Source organism: Pelobates fuscus, chromosome 8 (genome assembly GCF_036172605.1).
Source record: "Pelobates fuscus isolate aPelFus1 chromosome 8, aPelFus1.pri, whole genome shotgun sequence".
Classification (NCBI taxonomy): Eukaryota; Metazoa; Chordata; class Amphibia; order Anura; family Pelobatidae; genus Pelobates; species Pelobates fuscus.
Window position 1 is genome coordinate 160,707,540 of NC_086324.1, and position 21,907 is coordinate 160,729,446.

The window sequence follows — 21,907 nt, forward strand, 5'->3', positions numbered from 1 at the left end:
ACACACACACACATTGCCCCTGCCCCCCATACACACACACACATTGCCCCTGCCCCCCATACACACACACACACACACACACATTGCCCCTGCCCCCCATACACACACACACATTGCCCCTGCCCCCCATACACACACACATTGCCCCTGCCCCCCATACACACACACACATTGCCCCTGCCCCCCATATACACACATTGCCCCTGCCCCCCATATACACACATTGCCCCTGCCCCCCATACACACACATTGCCCCTGCCCCCCATACACACACATTGCCCCTGCCCCCCATACACACACACATTGCCCCTGCCTCCCATACACACACACATTGCCCCTGCCCCCCATACACACACACATTGCCCCTGCCTCCCATACACACACACATTGCCCCTGCCCCCCATATACACACATTGCCCCTGCCTCCCATACACACACACATTGCCCCTGCCCCCCATATACACACACATTGCCCCTGCCCCCCATACACACACACACACACATTGCCCCTGCCCCCCATAAACACACTGCCCCCCATACACACACTGCCCCCCATAAACACACTGCCCCCACACACATACATTGTCACACACACACACTGCACCCCTGACATATACTGCCGCCCTCACGTACACACTGCAACCTTCACACACACACTGCTAATACACTGTCCCCCACACACACACACACTGCACCACTCACACATTGCACCACTCACACATACCACTGCTCCTCTGCCCTACTACAGCCCCATTTCCCAGAGGACCTCAGGTAAGTTGTCAAACAGTTCTTAAACAGTTTGACTACTTACTCTGGGAGGGGGTCTTGGCATTATTGGCACTATAACCACTACACTGAGCTGTAGTGGTTATTGTGTCTGCATTATTTATTTAAATAATCTACAAGTGCCCCTCCCGAGATCAGGCTCTGGATCCGCCACTGATCAGATGTCAACTTGCTTTAGAATATTTTATCTCTTGCTCTGTAAATTGAACTTTAATGACACACAGGATGCTCCTGCAGGGACTACAAGGTTATTAACTGAGCAGGTGATAAGTAATTATAGATTAAGAATGTGTGCTATAATGGAACCTAAAATTACAAGGATATTTTTCAGGAAGTGTTTAGGAAGGCTGTGAAAGTCGCATGCAGGGAGGTGTGACTAGGACTGTATAAACAAAGTGATTTAACTCCTAAATGTCTGAGAACTGAGCACTGAGACTGCAGGGGCATGATATATATACAGAGCCAGATTAACATAGGGGCTGATGGAGCTGCAGCTCCAGGCCCATGGAATAGGCCCATTTATTTTAAAAAAAAAAGTTTTTTTTTTTTTTTTTTAAAACACTACTCTTAGGGTTGCCAGGTATTTCTCATGTATTTCTTATGGTTGCCAGGTATTTCTCAGAAGTATTTCTCAGGTATTTGAAGCTGCCTAGCCGGTGCCGGTATTGCAGTAATACCGGCAATACAAATGTCTGTCTCAGTAAAAACAGAGATTATTCTGCAATACCAGCGCCGGCCAGTAGGGGTCGCTGTTTGTGTGGAGAGAGGCAGGGATAAGAAGTTACAGCATCTCCCTCCCTGCCTCTCTCTACTCACTGATCCGCGGGGGAGCAGTTCTGCACAGAGAGTCCAGACAGCAGCTCTGAGCCTGCGAGACACGGGGACGGTGAGAGACTTGGGGACGTTGAGACATTGGGACACTGGGAGACATAGGGACACTGGGGAACATTGGGACCTTGAGACCCTGTCCCTAGTGTCTGTGTCCCCTAGTCTCTTAGTGTCCCCATGTCTCTAAGTGTCCCTTAGTGTCCTAGTGACATTGGGACACTGGGAGACATGGGAATACAAACACTAGGGGACACTGGGCGACATGGTGACACTGAGACACTAGGGGACACAGAGACATGGAGACACTGGGGGATACAGGGAGACATGGGGACATTGGGCTACTTTAAGACCTGGGAGACATGGGGCACTCCCAGTGTCCCCATGTCTCCCAGCCAGTGTCCCTAGTATCTTAGTATTCCCATGTCTCCTAGTGTCCCTGGTGTCTCTCATTCTCCATAGTGTGTCAGTGTCCCTAGTGTCTCAGTGTTTCCTAGTCTCCCAAAGTGTCTCAGTGTCCCAATGTCTCCTAGTGTCTCAGTGTCCTCTAGTATAAAAGAAAAAAAATCTCAGGCACTCACTGTGATAGATTTAAGTAGGTTTATTGGATACCGCAAGGTTTTTACCTGTACCCAGGTCTTTATCAAGTCTCCAGTGTCCCCTATATATCACAGTGTCCCCTATGTATCACAGTGTCTCAGTGCCCTATGTCTCCCAGTGTCCCCTCGTGTCTCAAAGTCACCCAGTGTCCCCATGTCTCCCAGTGTCCCCAAGAGTCTCAGTGTCCCCAGGTCTCTCAGTGTTTCCTAGTATCTCAGTGTCCCCATGTCTCCCAGTGTCCCAATGTCTCTTAATGTCCCCTAGTGTCCTAGTGACATGGGGACACTGGGAGACATGGGGACACAGACACTAAGGGACTGGGAGACATGGGGACACAGACATGCCCCCTTTTTGTGTCGTTTCGCCCTTTAGGCAGTTCTGGTTATGTGATTTGTGTCAGTGGCCCATCCTTTTACCGCATCCATAGACTTCCTACTTTATTGGACACGGCTGTTAGGGGGTATGGGTTTACTTGAAAGATGAAAGCGTGAGATTAGCATAGGGCATGTGTTTTCTTATAGCGTTTTAGAGTTTTCCTCCAGCACCATCTCCATCAGATACATGACGTTTGGGAGGTAAGACTGTTTTAGTGTTTTTGGTCAATAAGATTTTGTAATTAGGCCCATCATAATTGTCAGCACCAGGCCCACTGGGATCTTAATCTGGCCCTGTATATATATATATATATACTAAACCCGCTTCATTAATCTAAAGTTGCTTTGGTGACTATAGTGTCCCTTTAACGTTTAAGAATAAAAAACAAAAAATTCACTATAAAGCTTTAAGAAGTAAATCTGGTAATTTCATATCACAAACATACAAAACACATATTGAAAGCATGCAATGCACTACACAAAATGGCATGCTTAGAAAACATACAGACATTACATAGGAACTGAACAATATGTATAACAAGGTTGATTTTGATGGCAGATAAGAACACCCTGGTTTATACATTGTCCATTTTCCTAACCAAATTAACTTTAAGGGATATTCTGTAAAACAGGAATTGTGGAGAATTGACCAGGAAACTGTAGATTTTAGATCAAAACAGCCTAATTGGCAAAATTGAACAACATATCTATTTTGGTGTAAAATGTGTATATTCGCCACAATTCCCAAATTAGTGAACAAACGTCTTTAGACTCCCCATGTATTGTGTCTTATTCAGATGAATGATCTGAATTTCACTCTTGTGTTTTGCTGGGAGGCTGTATCCTATACATGGACATTTTCTGTGAAGTAGTGATATAACCACCAAGTTAGCCAATGGCAAGTTCCTCAAGACCTGCAACTCGCGTGATCCTTGGGAAGTGTTGGCTACCTCCAATACAGAACTAAATACAATGTGAAAGGAAGGATATGAAGGTCCCATCCTCTGATGTCCAATATAGTCTATGCTCACCTGACAGAGACCAAGAGGGACAGAATGCCGAGAACGCCACATACGGCCAGAACCACAACTGCCGCCATTGGGGGGAAGACAGGGTCCGTGCCAGGCTTCAGAAAGCAGGTGATGGACAGTAACAGAAAGATGACAAAACACAGGAGGACGTCCAACAGGGAACTAAAGGTGGCACTGGCAAAGGTCTTGACTGGAGCCATCCGGATCACCTGTAAGAGGCCGCAGGTGTGAGAATACTCTGTACAGGTGTTCTATCAAGCAAATTACATTCTGTTTTCATGAACATGCTCTTTAACCCTTGTGGTAGAGGGATAACAAGTCTACTGTAAGTGTATTAATAATGCATTTAGTGTTTTTCTAACCTAGTGCAAACTGATCCTATGATCCCCATATAAACTCCAACACTAAAACGTGCCCTGTAAGTGAGATATGCAGATTTTGTGAAAGAATGCATTTATGTGAATATATATATTAAAGTGTAAATGAATGTATTTGAATACATATTTATGTGTTGGCAACCTAGCACTGAAACATTTGTTTCTTATCATTTTCAGTGTTGACCATACTGATAATAATTCTTAGAAGGAACACGGTTAATGATATCTGGCTTCCCGACAGGTACCTCCTCTTGGTAGCTGGCTCGGTACGAGGTCTCCAGCTCTTTATCAAGAAAGTTCAGACTGAGACGGTTGATGGGCGGCTTGAAGAAGTAATCCTTCATTAGACTGTTTAGGAGAAAAAAGAGAAATTATGAAAATGACAAAACTGCAAGAAATGGACTGAACAGCCGTGGCCCCATCTCTACCCTAAAACTCTGTCTTTATCTTTCATTTTTGTTAAATTTAGTCTCCTCCTTAAAGGAACAGTACGAAGATACACAAGAGAAAATTTGGGAGGGGGGGCTTGATATGTCTAGAACAGGGTTCTCCAAAATCTGGCTCACAACATGTTGCTAAACTACAACTCCTATGATTCTCTGGAAGACCAGAGTTTGGAGAATGTGCCTCTAGAATCTACTGACCGCACTGTTACTACATTTGCATTTGATACTCTATGTGCTACGTCCTACTAGAGGGGGCAAGTAATAGGACTGTTACTGCAGAGGGTTTTAAAGGACCACTATAGTGCCAGGAAAACATACTCGTTTTCCTGGCACTATAGTGCCCTGAGGGTGCCCCCACCCTCAGGGTCCCCCTCCCGCCCGGCTCTGGAAAGGGGAAAAGGGGTAAAACTTACCTTTTTCCAGCGCTGGGCGGTGAGAATCACGCAAGCGCCTCTAGCGGCTGTCAGTGAGACAGCCACTAGAGGCTTTGGGGGAAGGCTTAACCCATTTATAAACATAGCAGTTTCTCTGAAACTGCTATGTTTATAAAAAAAATGGGTTAACCCTAGCTGGACCTGGCACCCAGACCACTTCATTAAGCTGAAGTGGTCTGGGTGCCTAGAGTGGTCCTTTAAATGAAAGGGTTGTAGAAGTCTCTGGATGATCGATCAGGGCTACAGCTGCTAAATCTGCAGCGTTTGCTCACAAACCTATCAATTCGTCATATTGCTAGGCAGGGACATGCTGCCCTGCAGTATGCAGAATTCATATTCTGCAGTATTTCTGATTTAAATAACCTCTTTGTTTTCTACCTCTATCAGTTCCTTGATCAATACAACTGGGAAGTACTTTCCTTCAATATGCATAAGTGATATACAGTTGCAAGAAAAAGTATGTGAACCCTTTGGAATGATATGGATTTCTGCACAAATTGGTCATAAAATGTGATCTGATCATCATCTAAGTCACAACAATAGACAATCACAGTCTGCTTAAACTAGTAAACACACAAAGAATGAAATGTTGCCATGTTTTTATTGAACACACCATGTAAACATTCACAGTGCAGGTGGAAAAAGTATGTGAACCCTTGGATTTAATAACTGGTTGAACCTCCTTTGGCAGCAATAACTTCAACCAAACGTTTCCTGTAGTTGCAGATCAGACATGCACAACGGTCAGGAGTAATTCTTGACCATTCCTCTTTACAGAACTGTTTCAGTTTAGCAATATTCTTTGGATGTCTGGTGTGAATCGCTTTCTTGAGGTCATGCCACAGCATCTCAATCGAGTTGAGGTCAGGACTCTGACTGGACCACTTCAGAAGGCGTATTTTCTTCTGTTTAAGCCATTCTGTTGTTGATTTACTTCTATGCTTTGGGTCATTGTTCTGTTGCAACACCCATTTTCTGTTGAGCTTCAGCTGGTAGACAGATGGCCTTAAGTTCTCATGCAAAATGTCTTGATAAACTTGGGAATTCATTTTTACTTCGATGATAGCAATCCGTCCAGGCCCTGACGCAGCAAAGCAGCCCCAAACCATGATGCCCCCACCACCATACTTCACAATTGGGGTGAGGTTTTGATGTTGGTGTGCTGTGCCTCTTTTTCGCCACACATAGTGTTGTGTGTTTCTTCCAAACAACTCAACTTTGGTTTAATCTGTTCACAGAATATTTTGCCAGTACTGCTGTGGAACATCCAGGTGCTCTTGTGCAAACTGTAAATGTGCAGCAATGTTTTGTTTGGACAGCAGTGGCTTTCTCTGTGGTATCCTCCCATGAGGATTCCCATTCTTGTTTAGTGTTTTACGTATTGTAGATTCGCTAACAGGGATGTTAGCATTTGCCAGTGACTTTTGTAAGTCTTTAGCTGACACTCTAGGATTCTTCTTCACCTCATTGAGCAGTCTGCGCTGTGCTCTTGCAGTCATCTTTACAGGATGGCCACTCCTAGGGAGAGTAGCAGAAGTGCTGAACTTTCTCCATTTATAGACAATTTGTCTTACCGTAGACTGATGAACAGCAAGGCTTTTGGAGATACTTTTATAACCCTTTCCAGCTTTATGCAAGTCAACAATTCTTAATCGTAGGTCTTCTGAGAGCTCTTTTGTGCGAGGCATCATTCACATCAGGCAATGCTTCTTGTGAAAAGCAAACCCAGAACTGGTGTGTGTTTTTATTAGGGCAGCTGTAACCAACACCTCCAATCTCATCTCATTGATTGGACTCCAGTTGGCTGACATCTCACTCCAATTAGCTCTTGGACATGTCATTAGTCTAGGGGTTCACATACTTTTTCCAGCTGCACTGTGATTGTTTACATGGTGTGTTCAATAAGAACATGGCAACATTTCATTCTTTGTGTGTTATTAGTTTAAGCAGACTGTGATTGTCTATTGTTGTGACTTAGATGATGATCAGATCACATTTTATGACCAATTTGTGCAGAAATCCATATCATTCCAAAGGGTTCACATACTTTTTCTTGCAACTGTATGTGCGAAAACACATGCCAACACAGAGTCAGGTCAGCGTTTTTCTTTAGATTGTTAGCTCTTCTGAGCACTAGCATCTAATGTAATTGTACACACTACAGACAATCCATGTTGTACCACTATATACTGTGAGGCAATACATCTCATGACTCTATTTCTAATTATATCGATAGATCACATGTCTTTTGTTAAATTTGTTGCATTAAAGTAACACTCTGGGAACCATAACAATTTCATTCTGATAAAGTGGTTATGGTGCCCAGAGTGTCCCGTTAAATCCCTGTTGACATGGGAATAGGCCGTTGGAGCACGCTCACAGTGCATGTAATGCTGCAACAAGGAACCATTTTATCAGGATCTGATCTATTTATTACAGGAACTCTGACTCCTGAGCTAATATCAGAGGCTGAACAGCTTCCTGTGATTGCTTAAAAGACCTTCTCTGAAAGATCAATATGTGACTCTCTCCTTATATTCCCTTTTCTGCACAATGCAAGCTCCATGTTCGCCAATACCCAGTGCACTGCAGCCATATAACTTACACACTCCTACCAACACTGCACCCACTTAGGGCTGGCCTTAGGACCCCAGACATCCAGCCATAATTATACTCACAGACACACTGATAGACACAATCACAGACACCAACAAATACACACTGATAGACACAATCACAGACACCAACAAAGACACACTGATAGACACACTCACAGACACACTGATAGAAACACTCACATAACACTAATAGACACACTCACAGACACGCTGATAGAAACACTTATAGACACACTGATAGAAACACTCACAGACAAAACACACTGTGACCCACTCACAGACACACTGATAAACTCACTCACAAATGCACTGATAGACTCACTAACAGACACACTGATAGAAACATTCACATAACACTGATAGACACACTCACAGACACACTGATAGAAACACTCACATAACACTAATAGACACACTGATAGAAACACTCACATAACACTAATATACACACTCACAGACACACTGATAGAAACACTCATAGACACACTGATAGAAACACTCACAGACAAAACACACTGAGACCCACTCACAAACACACTGATAAACCCACTCACAGATGCACTGATAGACTCACTAACAGACATACTGACAAACTCACTCACCAGCACACTGATAAACTCACTTACAGACACTCTGACAGACTCACTTACAGACACTCTGATAAACTCACTCACAGACACACTGACAAACTCACTCACAGACACACTGATAGACACACTCACAGATGCACTGATAGACTCACTAACAGACATACTGACAAACTCACTCACCAGCACACTGATAAACTCACTTACAGACACTCTGACAGACTCACTTACAGACACTCTGATAAACTCACTCACAGACACACTGACAAACTCACTCACAGACACACTGATAGACTAACTAACAGACATACTGACAAACTCACTCACCAGCACACTGATAAACTCACTTACAGACACTCTGATAAACTCACTTACAGACACTCTGACAGACTCACTCACAGACACACTGACAAACTCACTCACAAACACACTAATAGACTAACTAACAGACACACTGATAGACACACTCACAGACACGCTGACATACTAACTAACAGACACACTGATAGACACACTCACAGACACGCTGACATACTAACTAACAGACACACTGATAGACACACTCACAGACACGCTGACATACTAACTAACAGACACACTGATAGACACACTCACAGACACGCTGACATACTAACTAACAGACACACTGATAGACTCCTCACTGACACACTGATGGACTTACTCACAGACACACTGATAGGCACACACTCAAACATTATCACAGACACAATGATAGACTCACTCACAGACACATTCAAACCCCATCAAATATACACTGATAGACTCCTCACTAACACACAGCTAGACTCACTCTCAGACACACTTGTAGACTTACTCACCGACACACTGATGGACTCATTCAAAAACCATCACAGTGTCACTTACAGTCACAATGATAGATACCCTCATAGACCCTTACAGACACACTCCCTCACTTAAAGACTCTCTTAATGGCACTTAAAGGGACACAGAGATACCAAAAACACTTAGACATAATGACAGACACTCACATTCAAACACTCTCACAAACAAATGCAGACAAATTGCAGTAAGTTTGAAACTGAATGTGCAAGTCTACCCTCTACTATGCTGCACACAGCTACCTCCCTACCCAAGTATTCCCTATTTTCCTCCTACCATACTCTCCTCATAATTATTCCCTGTATGTTCCAGATCATGTTTTCACAACTATCTCCCACATGCTTTTGTGTCCCCCATCATGTTGCCAACAGCTATTCCCACATGACTTTTTCCAGTGTGACTCACCTGTCTTCTTTGATGACCTCCACAAAGTGGGCATCTGTCTTCTCACGTATGTTCTTGAAGCGGAGAGGAAGTAATGCAGACTGATCCATGCTGACACCACACCAGCGTCCCTTTTCTTGAAGCATCTCATACAGTGATGCCTGGCTGTTGGTCAATGTATCTTCCGGTGGTGGGCTTAGGAGACCATTCTGGGTCTTCATGTGACGTCCAATGGCAGAAGGCTGGAAGACATTAGTAATAATACTAATGGCAGATTTTTTATGGAATATAAGAAAACCTAGGATATACTAAGTCTTGTTCCGTTAATTACCTCTTTCGTACCCCTCATCACCCCATCTCCCATGGCTACAATAATAAGCTTATGAATTCCTTTGCTGAATGGACCCATTCCTCAGCCCACCCACAATCCAAGCTCAGATAGTTCGACATTTTTCGTACCCGGTTGATTCCACTTTTCCATTCGTCCTGGCCACCATTTACTGCAGATGCTGCCTCCTCTGCTCCACCTCTATTCCCAGTGTCTCCACATGACTGACAGCCCTAGAAAATACAAATTAGGTAATCAGGGAAGGCTCATTTCATAGTCTCAAGGCTAAATTCAGATTCTCAGAGTAATAAGACGATTAATCTCAGGGTCAATGGCTGACTGTCAGGGTTTAGTAATTGTCAGTCTCTCATGGTCATGGTTTGAATGGGTTAATTATTGGGGTCTCAGGGCAAATGGGACAACTGTTTTTGCATCCGGGTAAATTACTTAGTTCTTAAGGCTAATGGTCTGTGGGTGTCAAGGTTTGATGATGGGTGGTCGACGTGTGGAGTCTAGCAGACCCTTGCGAGACAAATCTAACTGGGAACCCTGATAGAAGACAGGGCAACCAGACAGCTGAGGGCCAGCACGGGGGATAATCTTTATTAGAATTTATGAATAGGGGCGGGGCCGGACCGCCATGCTGAGCGGCCGCATGCAGGAGAGGCTTCGGAGAAATTTGGCCTCTTACGCTACACTCAGAAGCTTTTGACTTAAAACAAACCCACGAGAAACCCACACGGCTGCGGCAGAGGTAGCAGACCCTGAGATCGTGAGTTTCGGACCCCATGAAGGAAGTACGAGACTTTGGGGGCTGCGGCCTACTCAGGAGAGGAGCGAGGTGGACGGCCGCCACCATGCATCCCTTTCAAGCTGCCACACGCCTACACCCTGAGTCGCTTGACGGCCCCGTTCACCCCCCTCTGGGCCGGGGGGGTCGTCCCGGTCCCCACTGGGGAGACTTCGAGCTACGAGGAGCCTAACACCCGAGGCCTACCTAGTAAAATGTCGGAGACTCAAGGCACCGCACCATAAGAGCACAGGTCCCGCCACCGACCCCAGCGGAGACCCTCACAGCGGGTCCGACAACAAAACATGAATAGGAGCTGAGAGCAATCTACCCGGCACGAATACCAAGTCTCGAATACTGCATCAAGAAGCTGGCCCTCGTGGCGCATCCAAGATGGCGGCTGACTACTCACCCTATACTCAAAGCTTGCCTCCCAGCCATAGGCGCCATCAGGTCACTACCACAGATCCCCTACAACGCCTCGAAGAAAATGTCCTGCGATGCTGGGAAAAACTACACCAGTGTACATTTACCGTCAAGATGCAAAGTATAACATCTGCGCTGCTGGCTCCTGCCTTACCTCAGCAACCGGTGCATATTCCTGATGCAGCAGAGTGTTCCGCGCTGCAGATGGGACCGCTACCAAAACGGAGGCCTCAGCAAACAGTAGGCACTATTCCTCCCCCTCGACGACCTCAGAATCCCCGGAGGCTCCACTTCAAGCTACACCATGGAAGTGCCCGCAGTGACCCATGCCGCAAGAACCTACTCTACAGGCACAACTCACACAAAGCCATGAGCCAGTCTCCCCCGCACTCCTGGACTGCTGAAAGCATGGCGCAGACCGCCATACCAGGAAGACTTTGTGATCCTTCAGGGTAACGGCTGACTGACACGACACACACGGCCTGCCTTACTACCAATTGCTTGAATACTCACTGCACCTGGCAGGTGCACTTACCTCTTGACATGTATTAGGACATGTAACCAGCTTTAACAATAAGAATACGTGCCCTTTCCTTGACATACCATGCATAAGCATAATCCCCTAAATTAACATTGAACAGCAAACACTAGCTATATTTAGACAGCATGATTTATGTCTCCTCTTTATTAACCACTAGGCACAGCAGACCTAGCATGTTATTTGAAGTTGACTAGCAGAGTTATACTTAGGGATTTCCTTCTTACTCACTCTTTTTATTTTTAACCAACACCACCTGGCACTGGCAACCCACAAGCAGTTAGTCTGTTAGGCTGCTAGCCTGTCCCAGTACCTCACCAGCCTCACCCCACAACTGACGTGCTGATCTACAATAAGGCACCCAGCTATGCCAGTTACTCCGCTATTGTCCAGCGTAGGCTAGCCTATCAGGCGTAATTTTTGTAACCAAATTATCACTAATATAATATTGTGCCATGATATTGTTTACCATGTTTTGCATATTAGCTAGTACATGCTGCCGTGACAATACAGGACACCTGCAATGTACGGTAACTAGACCATGCTACTCTTGTTAACCTCTACTTAATTATAAAATTGTGCATGCTTTCTCGTATACCTCAATGTTACAAATGACTACGACACGCTAGAGGATTGCCGTTGGGGTACCTCACAAGCGACTGTTATATGTATATGCACTGCAAAAATAAAGAATAAAAATTAGAAAAAGAATTTATGAATAAAGTCAAGGGAATGCTGCACACAAGCACATGTACGGTGGAGTTCCGTGGAGGGAGGTCTGCTGTCCACCAGGGACAATAAACTGTAGAAGTCCACAGGCGTCACAACATGGACTGAAACGCTGATCCTCATTTGAACTTTTTTCAAATAAAGAATGGTATTTTAACTTGCGTGCAAGCTACCTTCCAACCTATATATGTATATATATATATATTCATAGACAATCAGTTATATTTTCAGTGGCCTACGTCTTTAAGCAGAGAAAATCATGCCCTTCTCTCCCTACATGCAGGTGGTCTGGGGACTTTAATAAATTAATATTTCACGTGAACCTCATTAAGACAGGCTTCCACCAGGAGAGAGGGACTAGAGGGTGCTGTAGTTAATAGCTACTAATGAGAGCTAAAGGTGGCAGGGGATTTCTCTCAGGGACCATCACTTAGCAGCCTGCAGAGAATGCTTATTCACCAAATGCTTATCTCTGTCACCTGCATTAGACATTTGTGAACTGAAGCTGAATTAATCCCGGGACAGTCAGCCCAAGGACACATTATTTACCCTGTGGCATCAAACATATATCAGATCTGCATGCAACGTATTAACTACTTCACCACAAATGGTTTTGATGGGCATAGGAAAATGTGCCTGAGAGATAATTGAGTGAGAAAAAGCAATAACTTAATTATCTCTCAGGTACAGCAAAATCTACAATATTTTAAAACACCCCAAAAATACATCTTAATACCTTGAGAACCCCACAAAAGTCACATCACAGAATAACTTGGATCTGAGTGTACACTCTCCCAAAATATCACTCAGATCCCTTCGGTAGTTCGGTTGTTCGGGAAGGCCATTTGAATGTAGTTTTGACCGGTCGGCCACGAGGTGATGCCCCAAAACAGTTCCAGAGAAACCAAGGCAACGACCAGTCATTTTTTGGGGGTTCTCGCACGAATTTGATGAATCCATCCCCTGGCTGTTAGGATACAAAATGCTCCCCCTGTTCGGTAGTTTCTGCCTCCCGAACACCATTCTCCTAACTGTTAATTAAGGAAGTTGGATGGGCAGTGGTACGAGTTTCCCGGGTGTTCGCCGGGTCATGTATCCGAAAATAGTTCCACGCTGTCGACAACCATGTACCACTTCCCACATTCGGGAGACAAAATGGCCGCCTATTGTTTGAACACGGACATTCGGTTATATGAATGGTGGCCACACAGGGAAAACAGTTGCACTAATAACCAATTTTTAGTTAACAGCCAGGAGTGGTCGGTACTTAAAAGGTGCAAACAAGGGGACCACATAGAGTTGGTTCGGTAAACGAACAGGGGTGTACGGACAGCAGGACAAAAGGGAATAAAAGTGTATTTAGAGCATCCATTCTGCTACACCTTTGGGTGCCTCTGGCTTATAACATTGACTGACAGAGAGCCAAGATGGAGACGTTCCAGGATAGAATAAAATACAGCGGTGTGAATTTCAACATTTAATTTCATTTTAACACCTCAAAAATACATGTATGTTAAATAAAGCGAATAAGTAAACATGATATTAAAAATGTTGGGAATTGATGGTTGTCCTTTAAATACACGAATGTATAAGACATATGGACAACGTTACGAGTTTTCGTGCATAAAATTGCTTTTTAGGGACTTGAAACAAATATAATCAGGTAACTACAAGTTCTTGATTTTTGTTTATTTGGCAGTGAGATACGAAAACCGCACAGGAAATCATTGCATTATTTATGTGAAGACAGGGAGTGTATGAGCAATTTCAGGAGTTTTTTTCATTATTGATTCCATTTTCAATCTGAAAATGAGAGCAATTTGTCGTACACACAGAGGTGAGAGGTTTTAGAGACAGGGCTGGGAGGTAAGAGGTTAATCTAATTTTACAATTCACAAATTAAAATGTGAACATGTACTTTATAACATATATTAACCATATGAAATATTTCTCAAAACAAACGATAAGCGACTTTGTCACTATCTGGCGTCTATGGATATTTCGTAAGGACTCCAGATGGTGGCATCACTGCTTGGTGTGTTGGCCCGGGGGTGCAGTGTACATGAGTTGTACTTACCTTATGTTGTCACCCATGGGCGCCGCCATTTTCTTTCTTCAGCTCCTGGCACTTCATCTGCCAAGAGCCCTTGACAGTGTTTTACTCTCGCACATGCACAATACTGCAGGAACCTCCATAGATATTGTCTTGCCATCAGTGAGACAATGCCTACTTTACACAGCAGTCACAAGTGACGGCTGGGGGAATTGACAAAAAGCGGAGCTGCCGCCGTCAAGTTTTGTCAAGCGTAAGAAAAATGTGCAAGACAATAAAATATATATTATATATGAGAGAAGCTTGTTAATATATAATTTAAGAACCATTTCCTATGTCCCAGAGTTTTGCACATAAAATCTCATAACCAACGTCCATTATCTTTTTGATTAGAAATTCCAACAGATCAATAGGCTTTTTAAACTAGGTAAAAGATCAAGAGTTTTTGGAGGGATAGGATGGAGCGGTGTCACATCCTGGAGATGTCTGGCCTTGGCTTCTAGTATCCAGTACTCTTGTTACAATTCTTGTTTAGTTTTTCTTGGTTTTTGGTTTTCTATTCTGTGTCTGGTTTTCTTTATGCTGGGTTTCTGGGTTCATTTCTATAATCTACCCCTGGATTTCCAAGTCTCCTGGATTCATTTAAATGTTTGTTTTATGGTGACACACGCGTTTGTTTTCAGTCATTCATTATGTGTCAGAGTTCCTGCAGGCAGCTGCTCAAAGCTTCTGCCCTTTCTTGCAGGCAAGTACTATATATGTGTTCTGAATCTGTGGATGTTTTAGTATACATTAGGCAGTGTAGGTCCTGCTAGATATGGGGTACATTGGCGTTGTTGGCAGGCTTATGCAATGTATGATCATATAGTGTGACTAAATCCCCATGATTTTCACATGTAGTACTTAGTTATTTATCCTCTTGTTTTGCCTATGTTGTCTTGTTTTGTATACCCAGTCCATGTACAGTCCTGTTCAGTCATGCCCATGTTATGTTCATGTTTTCCTCATGTCTTGTGTATATGTTCTGGGTTTAGCTTACTATACTTCTCTGGTTCTGGGTTCTACTAGTTCTGTCTTGTTTTCATGTTTGGTGCCTATCTCTAGTCTTGCCTTGTTTCTAGTACTGGATACAATCTTGCTGCAGAGCCTCCCTATTCAGCTCCTGGGAGGTCTGCTAATTTCCATGCTCCTAGTTCCTGGTATCCGCTGAAGCTGATTCAGGGTCTTGGTATGTGGCTGCACAAACGCTGGTGCTCAACACCAGGGGGCGTTCGGTTGCCCTGCACCAGACCCTGCTAATCCACCTCCACGCTGTGACTCCTACTCTGAACATCAGGCATACTGGGTCCCGGTCCTGCACCGCCGCCCGGACAGTGTCTGGGTGCCGGGCTCCGGACCGCCACCTTGACAAGCGGTAAATATACTGCTTGTTAGTTATACAATTTATTGCATACAGCCTGGCACAATCTGTGACCATTTTTTGCAGATCTGCACCGTTGTGTAGTAGCTATCTGGGCACATAGTGCAGCAGTCCTGAAATGGATAAAAAGAGAATATAGAGCAGTGAAAACTGTACATTATGAGAGTGATGGTCCCATTAACCAACAGAGAAACTAAGGTATACCACACCGCCCAATATTTCTAATAGACAAACAGGGACGCTATAATTTAAGGGATGCGAGTGCTACGGACAGAATTGTAGCAGAACTAGAAGATGTTGATAACCCAGAGCAGTTTTATCTGAAAGTTTTGGTGTGCATTAATATCATCATGTATCATCATGTATTGCTAATAATATCACCAACCATCTGATAACCAATAATATCACCATGTATCTAATCACCGCTAATATCACCATGTATCTAATAACCGCTAATATCACCATAGCTTGTTCGCAGCGAACGCGGCGGGCGAACATATGCGATGGTCGGTCCGCCCCCTATTCGTCATCATTGAGTAAACTTTGACCCTGTACCTCACAGTCAGCAGACACATTCCAGCCAATCAGCAGCAGACCCTCCCTCCCAGACCCTCCCACCTCCATGAAGAATAGGGGGCGGACCGACCATCGCATATGTTCGCCCGCCGCGTTCGCCACGAACAAGCTATGTTCGCTGGCGAACGGTTCCCGGCGAACAGTTCGGGACATCACTAATATCACCATGTATCTAATCACCGCTAATATCACCATGTATCTAATCACCGCTAATATCACCATGTATCTAATCACCGCTAATATCACCATGTATCTAATCACCGCTAATATCACCATGTATCTAATCACCGCTAATATCACCATGTATCTAATCACCACTAGTATCACCATGTATCTAATCACCACTAGTATCACCATGTATCTAATCACCACTAGTATCACCATGTATCTAATCACCACTAGTATCACCATGTATCTAATCACCAGTAGTATCACCATGTATCTAATCACCAGTAGTATCACCATGTATCTAATCACCACTAGTATCACCATGTATCTAATCACCAGTAGTATCACCATGTATCTAATCACCAGTAGTATCACCATGTATCTAATCACCAGTAGTATCGCCATGTATCTAATCACCACTAATATCACCATGTATCTAATCACCACTAATATCACCATGTATCTAATCGCCACTAATATCACCATGTATCTAATCACCACTAGTATCACCATGTATCTAATCACCAGTAGTATCACCATGTATCTAATCACCAGTAGTATCGCCATGTATCTAATCACCACTAGTATCACCATGTATCTAATCACCAGTAGTATCACCATGTATCTAATCACCACTAATATCACCATGTATCTAATCACCGCTAATATCACCATGTATCTAATCGCCACTAATATCACCATGTATCTAATCACCACTAGTATCACCATGTATCTAATCACCAGTAGTATCACCATGTATCTAATCACCAGTAGTATCGCCATGTATCTAATCACCACTAGTATCACCATGTATCTAATCACCAGTAGTATCACCATGTATCTAATCACCAGTAGTATCGCCATGTATCTAATCACCAGTAATATCGCCATGTATCTAATCACCAGTAGTATCGCCATGTATCTAATCACCAGTAATATCACCATGTATCTAATCACCACTAATATCACCATGGTGATTACTCCACCAGTATATCACTCTTTATACATGACATTGATTATAACATTGCACGTTCCAGGTTCTCCACGTCACAGGCCAGTGTTCCAATTTATGGACTCTGAGGAGTGAGAGCAGCAGTGACCTAGGGAAGGAACTGGTTCTGAAAGGCTTTTCTTTAAAGCATCCAGTTTCTTCACTCGAACACATCCTTATCATCTGGAAGCTTTTTTTTCATGTCTCTGAGAATGTCCAGTTTGCTCAGGTGGCTTTGGTTCTCTTTCTGCAAATTTCTTGAGACTCTAAACACCTCTCTTTTCTTGTGTTCCTGCTCTTCTTGCTCTTGTTTTCACAGACTTTGCAGTTTGCCCTGTGCTCTTTCCAGGTCTCCTGTGATCTTCTCGAGTTGAGCAATGAAGTCCTCGTTGAGTTTCTTTAGATGGTTATTTTGAACATGGGTCTCGAGTTCACTGTTCACTGTTTATGGAATGTAACTGGCTCCCCAAATAAACTATATCCATCTTAAACTGCGAGTGGGTGTTCCATGCGAGGAAGGAAGAATGCGGAGACAGAACTCCAAGCAGACATGTCATTTTAGCCTATGCCCACCGGGCATAAATCACAGACCAGGATGATGGTGCCACCTGTATCCAGAGAGGGTAAAACACAGCTCAATATGGGCATGATTATCCAGTGGGCAACTGAGAGGGACCCAGGCAGGGCTTGTAGCGAGAGGCGTCTTCTGCACCCGTGTGCTTGTTGCTCTGCTGTATGATTGGCGTTGCAGTAAGAAAAAAGCGTGCTAGAAAGCAGGTCTATGTCCAGAGGAATTCCCCCGGACATAGACCAATACACTAGGACATGGAATCCTGCAAATCAATGTTCGGGGAAAATTCCCCGAACATAGATTAGCGAATGACTAGGGTTTATTTTTGGGGTAGGGCTTATATAAGGAGCATCCCCCGAAAATAAGCTAGGGCTTATATTCAGGGGATACAGCAAACTGCTTCAGTAAGTAAAAGTTGTTTTGGTGCCTATAGTGTCCCTTTAATGATGGTATCCAGTAAAATATCACTAAATGCACTGCTTACCTTGACTCTGTCAGGCACGTATGAGTCACTGCCGCTGTCTGTAATTAGACCCCCTTGCCCAGGGCCTCCTGGTGATGCGTTGCCAGATCCAGCACCATCTTGGGCTGGAAGAAGAGTCTGGGAACAGCTACAGCTTGGAATCCGGGGCCTGCGTCCGGAAATCAAAAACGTCTTCAAGCCTTCAAAGAAAATTAGAAAATAAGAGAACGTGAAGAAATACTGCTAGTAATTATTAGTCTGTCTGGTTGTTATAATCGAATTAAAGATTCATTTTCCTTTTGTTTTCCACTAAAACACACATCTGACACATTGATTTTTGGCACGTGCTGACCCCTTTTTTTAAACATGATTATAAACATAACTACAATTACAACTGCAGCAATTCCTGTAGGGGAGCAGAAAGAGGCTCGGGGTTTAAAAGGCAATCCTTGCTTTTAATAAGGGCAAAGTACATATCATTCACCCCTTGCCTGTCTAGCTCGGCAATACCAACCAAGTAAATTAATTCATGAAAAAACATGAATGAAACTACCAACAGGCTTCTTAGCTCCACCAAATCCATGCATAGACTTAAATAAATAATCAAGTTGTAGTTGTTATGGTGCTTGGAATGTTAGTTTAATTCAGACTCTATCCTGAAAGGACAAGAGAGACAGGCAATGCAATTCTATCACCCCAGCTCCATTCCCCGTTCCTCAATAAAGAGAAAGAGACTGCCTTAAGGATATCAGCCACTGCGCTGGAGTGTAACTCCCATCGATCTTGGGAAGACTGGGACATGTAAGTCAGACTGCAGCCTTAATATTAAAGAAAACTTTACAAATATCCTTAAAATAATATAAAGAGCATAACACTGTATTAGGAGGAAATAAAGGCATTTCTGAACATCTCTAATCTCGACTGTACACATTTTTTGGAATACTAACATGTCATTGTATTTTGCATGCAGCAGATGGCAGTATTCACACAAGTGTAAAGTATGTTGGCGTCATGGTAGCCATCATGCATTAGGTAGTTAGGGAAATCAAGTTACCTAAGATAAAGAAACAGTATCGATATTCAGCTTTAACATGAGCGTCCAATGAAAAGCCCCCATAATGTAAGCTTTAGGACGCTGTCATTCCACAGGGCCGCAGCTCCCAATCGTCCCTTGGAAGCCAGATGCATGGTGTGCCAGGACTACAACTCCCAGCACACTAACAAACCAATAGCTACAGAGCAGAGGGATTCCAGTTCAACACTAGGGTTGCATAAACACCATGTTTTCTAGAACGTTCAGGATTTATTGTGTTGGTGGGCTGTATATAAACACGCTGCCCGCCACATAAGTTAAAGAATCACTCCACACACCATCATCACCACAGCCTAGCTGCAGTGGTTATAGTGCCAGAATTGCAGTGGTTCCCTCCCATTGTAAGTAGCCAACCTGACTCGAACATTTTGGTTACATACTTGGGGTACACAAGACATCATGCTCATCCCTCTGTGGAGCTCCCCTGAGCTAAGCCACTCATGCAGTGCTGAATCATTGAGTGAAAGGGCCCGCAGAGCGCTGGGCTTGCTCAGAGCAGGGAGCTTCTGGTGGCACAGGACAAAGCACACATGGCACCATAACCACTGTAGCAGGCTGTACTGTACTGGTTATGGTGGTTGGAGTGTTCCATTATTGGGTTACTGTGGTGTTCATGGTTTGGGATATTTAAAATTACTGAAGCTTGCAATTTAAGGCAGTATTAGTTTAATGAGCACCTGCTTTCTAGGCGGTTATGAAGGTTGGAGCAACCCTCTAAATATCAAAATCCACACTGCTGTATTTAGCTCTATTCTGGAACTGAATGCCTCCATCTTGGCTCCCCGTCATTATTACAAACACTGACCTTTTCTGTCATTGAGCATAGTACGTGAGGGTGGATTAAAACAGAAGCAACATTTCTGCTTCTCTTCTTCATTTGCATTGTGTGCCCTGGCTGTGCCAGGACAGAAAAGGATTCCTACACAAGTTGCTAAATCTTTGCTATACAATTAAATATTCGCTGTACATAATTTGCTGGTGCCTTATAAATAATAAAATAATAATAATAAAAAAAATAATAATTAAAACAAAACCAAAGTATCACATAAAAAAAAAAGGTTCACACAAACTATAGATGATTTCCAATTTGTTTATTCAATGGTCTCGTGACCAGAAAAGTGACTCTTCCAATTTAAGGAGTAAAGTGTTGCATTCCTCAATAGTCTAAGGAAACAGACTGACAGCGTGTAGCACAGTGCTGTACTCTACATACTCAGTATGGTTTTTAAAACTGTCCATTTTAATGACAAAATTACTGTAGTCAATCCAAAAATATGAGGGAAGCCCAAGATCCTTCCTGCAGTGTCTTATTCTAACTGGAGAGAATGTATCAATACGAGATTCTCCTTTGTATAAAACACCTTCATTAATTCCCAAATTAATAATATCACCTCGATGTGACTTAGCATATATGAATTCAATACCGAACAGTCCACTGTAGTGGTTTTATTTAACTTGCGGTTAGACTTAATGACTGTTATAAAAATAAGGGTGTGGATCTGACATGCCTATTGTTCCATTTTTACAAGCAACCACAAAAATTCGGGCACAAGTACTTTATTCTGTGTTTATGAATCCCTCCTATATCCAGACAACATTTCCAGTTGCCTTGGACTAAAAGTCCCATCATGCCACGTCCTGTTCTGAAATTCCATGCGTTAACTGTGACCTCTTACACTTAAAGTTCTTTGAGCTTCAATGTCGATGTTCCTGTTCAGCAGTTTTTAGGCTGCCAAGGATTTATGGGAGTTACTCTCCTGGGCAGCAATTCAGCCCCTCTGCCATCAATGATAAGCCATTACTGGAGCTGGGGAGAGAGAACCACACTATGCCTGTCTCTCCAGTTCCTTGCCTGGCTTATCAAACAGCAGCTAATGCCCAGAAGTGCAAATCCCACTGATTTTTTTTATTTTTAATATGTTAGTGAATAAACCCCTAGAATACATTTCTAAGTTTTAGCATAGTAAGCTTTTTTGTTGTTTACAAGTTTGGACTTTATACCTTTTTTCCTAACTCCTACCATCCTTACTGCTGTTTGCTTAGTAACAACAGTAAAGTCCTAATTAAAGGGACACTATAGTCACCAAAACAACTTTAGCTTAAGGAACCAGTTTTGGTGTATAGATCATGCCCCTTTAGTCACATTGCTCAATCCTCTGCCATTAAGGAGTTAAATCACTTTGTTTATACACCCTAGTCACACCTCCCTGCATATGATTTACACAGCCTTCCTAAACACTTCCTGTAAAGAGTCATCTAATGTTTACACTTCCTTTATTGCAAATTCTGTTTCATTTACAATGTCTTATCTCCCGCACTGTTAATAGCTTGATAGACCCTGCAGGAATCTCCAGTTTGTGGTTAAAGTTCAATTTACAGGAGAAAAAAAACTTTAAACGTGAGTTAACATCTGATTGAAAATGAAACCATTTTATTTT

The 21,907-nt window shown here is 43.3% G+C and overlaps 1 protein-coding gene across 1 annotated transcript in view; it reads right to left on the minus strand.

Annotated features, from left to right (window-relative positions):
• ADCY9 (adenylate cyclase 9) overlaps positions 1-21,907 on the minus strand; it is a 104,348-nt gene that overhangs the window by 13,340 nt on the left and 69,101 nt on the right. The window contains exons 2-6 of the mRNA XM_063430558.1: positions 18,398-18,576; positions 9,783-9,884; positions 9,345-9,565; positions 4,239-4,341; positions 3,617-3,825 (exon numbers count right to left, since the gene is read on the minus strand). Coding sequence (XP_063286628.1) covers positions 3,617-3,825; positions 4,239-4,341; positions 9,345-9,565; positions 9,783-9,884; positions 18,398-18,576 — 814 coding nt within the window. The remainder of the gene's footprint in view (positions 1-3,616; positions 3,826-4,238; positions 4,342-9,344; positions 9,566-9,782; positions 9,885-18,397; positions 18,577-21,907) is intronic.